The sequence below is a fragment of the Propithecus coquereli genome, unplaced genomic scaffold (genome assembly GCF_000956105.1).
Source record: "Propithecus coquereli isolate 6110/MARCELLA unplaced genomic scaffold, Pcoq_1.0 Scaffold81, whole genome shotgun sequence".
NCBI classification, from domain to species: domain Eukaryota; kingdom Metazoa; phylum Chordata; class Mammalia; order Primates; family Indriidae; genus Propithecus; species Propithecus coquereli.
Window position 1 is genome coordinate 2,398,098 of NW_012154285.1, and position 3,293 is coordinate 2,401,390.

Consider the following 3,293-nt stretch of genomic DNA (forward strand, 5'->3'; position numbering starts at 1 on the left):
TCCTCCTTCCTCCTCCTCTCCTCCCTCCCCTGCCCCTGTAATCAGGGCTGTTTTTCTCTGTACCTTTTAGACTTTGAAAAAAGTCATGTCACAAAGCTGGTGACTCAGCCTTTAAACAACATGAATCACAAGGCTTGCAGCAAAGCAGCAGTCAAAAACAGGGTGTGGTTCGAAGCCAGGCCTGGTCACCTTAGAAAGAACCTTGGCTTTTTGTTCCTTCAAAAACTCCTTCCTGAAATGTACAAATAACCTTTGCAGAAATCTGTTTTGGAAATCACTGGGGTCTCCTGCTAATCCTGGAAAATGACATTTTATATAATTAGGTTGGGGTAAAAATAAACAAATTGGCTGGTGAGCCTTTTTTCCTCCTCTTTTATCAAAATGGAATTTGCCTGTAGAAATACATTTCATATTTGACTTTAAATTTTTTTCCCCAGAAATATACAGGGCTTAGATTCAATTTGTGTCTTTTATTATTCATTTCCCAGTTAACACATGACTTCATTCTCTTTGGAAAATGTTAAAAAATTACAGAGGTTAAAGTCTATTTTGAAAAAGGCTCAGACCTTGTATTTTCATAAATAGATACAAAAATACGTTACATTAGAAAATATGTAGGTTTGATTCATATTTTAAGTGCAATGTTTAAATAATATAATGTTCATAATTTAAAAGAATGTAGCCTTTTCCTAATGGCACATTTTTCAGTAGCCCTCCCCCTTTTTTTTTTAAGGCTTTAAGGATAGAAATCAAAATAATCTCCACCCCCACATTTGTAGAAACAGAGTTGTTCTAGAAGAGTCCAGAAGGAACGTTGGCTGGAAAATTGAGGGCATGAGGGAGACATTTCACTGTAAACTTTTTAAAACCTGCTTTAAAATTTCACCACGTTCCTATATTTTAAAACACTTAAAAAATATGCTGACGAAATGACACACACGGATCACAAAATAGGTTGTGGTAAAAATAAAAAATCTGGCTGGTGAGGCTTTTTCTCCTCTCTCTTTTATCAAAATGGAATTTGCCTGTACAATTACATTTCATATTTGACATATTTAGATTTTTTCCCCGCAGAAATACACAGGGCTGACATTCGTGTCTTTTAAAATCTCAGGCCTCAGTGGGTTCAATTTCTGAGTATATTAAACATGAACACAACTGAAATTTCAATGCCTCCTTGTTGACAGACACCTGGTGGGACCTCGTCACCCCCAAAGCCGTCCGGAATACCCAGGAAGGCTGGAGAACAGCCTAGAAAAATCTAGTTTGGGCAGCCTTCAGGTTGCAGCTGCAGCAATTTTAAAATGTATGGTTTCCCACCTTTCTGTCTCAAATTCCACCTGAACACACCAGAGTCGTTTCCCCGCGGGAAAGTTATCTTTCGTCATTAGTTTGGGGACCACGGGCTTGTCCCCAGGGCCCGAGGCCTCGGCCTGCGTCCGGCGCCCAGATCGGATCTGCCGAGTCACGGCCCCTGTCCCGGTGCCCGCTCGGCGGGGGATGGGCTGGGCCGTCCCGAGCAGGGGCCTGGGGTCCCGGGGAGCCCCCGTCACGGGCCGGGGGCGGCGGGACGGGAACCTGGCGAAACAAAAACACCGTCATTATCTTCAGCGTGACCCTAATAAAGCCCTGTCAGTCCCGAGGGCTGGGCCACGCTGGGAGCGCGCGAGGGTGCGGGACCAAGACCCCGCGGGCGGCGCTCGGTCCGAGCCCCTCATCCGCCAAGGGCGGGTCTCGCGTCTGGCGGGGACCGTTGGGGCCGAGCGGCCGGGGCGCCAGGGCCGGGGCTGAGGCACGCGAGCCGCCAGCCCGCTCCGGGCGCCGCATGATCCGCACCGGGTTTTCCCGCCTCCCCGCAGGCGGCTCCCCTCCCCCAGGGCAAGCGCCGGCCACGTCAGGAGTCGCTGCGCGCACCGAGCGCGCTGATCCCTCCGCCAGGCCTCTCGGGGCGGCGGCCCAGTCCCCATCAGATTCAGCCCCCGACCCCCAGTCTCAGCAGGAGAACATGTTAGGAGGGCAACTGGATGACTCCTGGCATTAATTTTCTTTAGAGAGACAGGAAGGTGAGGAAAAAAGTAGTCCGTTCTCGGCGTTTCTGCGGAGGGATCTGTGCGGGGCGTCGGTCGCCGATGACCTATATAAGGAAGCGCCGGGTGTGGCGCAGCGAGTTCCGTCTAGGCCGGGAGTGGAGCTGCTGTTCTGCCGTGTGAGCCGCTGCCGTCGCCCTTCGGTGAGCGGAGCGTTGCCGGCCGGCCTGGGGCTCAGCGGCTGTCCGGCCGCGAGCGGGGCGGGCGCGGGGCTGCTCGTCCGCCCGCCGGGGCTCACAGTCGGCCGGACCGCGAGCAGGGTGGCCCTGAGGGGGAGGGAGGCAGCAAAATGGCAGCTGTTTCCGAGCCCGACTTGGAGGAAGCCGGGCTACGAAGAGGCCTGAGCGCTTGGAGCGACTGGGATGGGGGGATGGGGAGATGGGGGTGGGAGAAAATCACGGAAGGGCCGCGAGGCCTTAACGAGGGCGGGAGGTGGCGGAGTTTTGTTGGACAGGGGTCGGGGACTGTTGGGGACTCTGACGTGAAGCGTTCGTTTCTGCCGCTTGACTGAAAAACTCGGTTCCTTTTTTGTCGATGGGGCGGCAACGATGGCGGTGCTGCTCGGGGACGGGGGGGGGGGGCGCCGCAGCTCGCCACGTCAGTCACGTGACATCACCTCCTATGTGGGCTCATAATGCAGGGTGGGGCCACCTGCCGGTTTGCTCGTGGGAGGTTTTTCTCAGTCGCAGGACACAGGGTTGGGCCTGGAGTAGACCTCAGTTGACAGGGGCCGGACAGCCGGTGAGGCGGGGATAGGGTAAGTGGGGCCCCTGAGTGTACTTTAGTCAGGTTTCTGAGCTTTGCCCCTCAAGTAGTCGGGTCTGACCTGCGTGTTGGGTGAAATTTCTTAGGCAAGTTTTTTACTTTGAATATTTGGGTCAATGTAAAATGACATTTAACTGTCAATGTTAGGAATGTTAGTGAATTGTCTGCTAAATTCTCTTGGTGGTTCTTTTTTCTGTTGCAACAGACAATGCAGATCTTTGTGAAGACCCTGACGGGCAAGACCATCACCCTCGAGGTCGAGCCCAGCGACACCATCGAGAATGTCAAGGCAAAGATCCAAGACAAGGAGGGCATCCCTCCCGATCAGCAGAGGCTGATCTTTGCTGGGAAGCAGCTGGAAGATGGGCGCACCCTGTCTGACTACAACATCCAGAAGGAGTCCACCCTGCACCTGGTGCTCCGTCTCAGAGGTGGCATGCA

The 3,293-nt window shown here is 53.0% G+C and overlaps 1 protein-coding gene across 1 annotated transcript in view; it reads left to right on the plus strand.

Annotated features, from left to right (window-relative positions):
* The first annotated feature begins 1,971 nt into the window (after nucleotides 1-1,971).
* The window catches only part of UBC (ubiquitin C), a 28,720-nt gene continuing 27,398 nt past the window's right edge, over nucleotides 1,972-3,293 (plus strand). Inside the window, exons 1-2 of the mRNA XM_012663401.1 lie at nucleotides 1,972-2,230; nucleotides 3,058-3,293. Of these exons, the coding sequence (XP_012518855.1) occupies nucleotides 3,061-3,293 (233 nt within the window). The 5' untranslated portion in view covers nucleotides 1,972-2,230; nucleotides 3,058-3,060. The remainder of the gene's footprint in view (nucleotides 2,231-3,057) is intronic.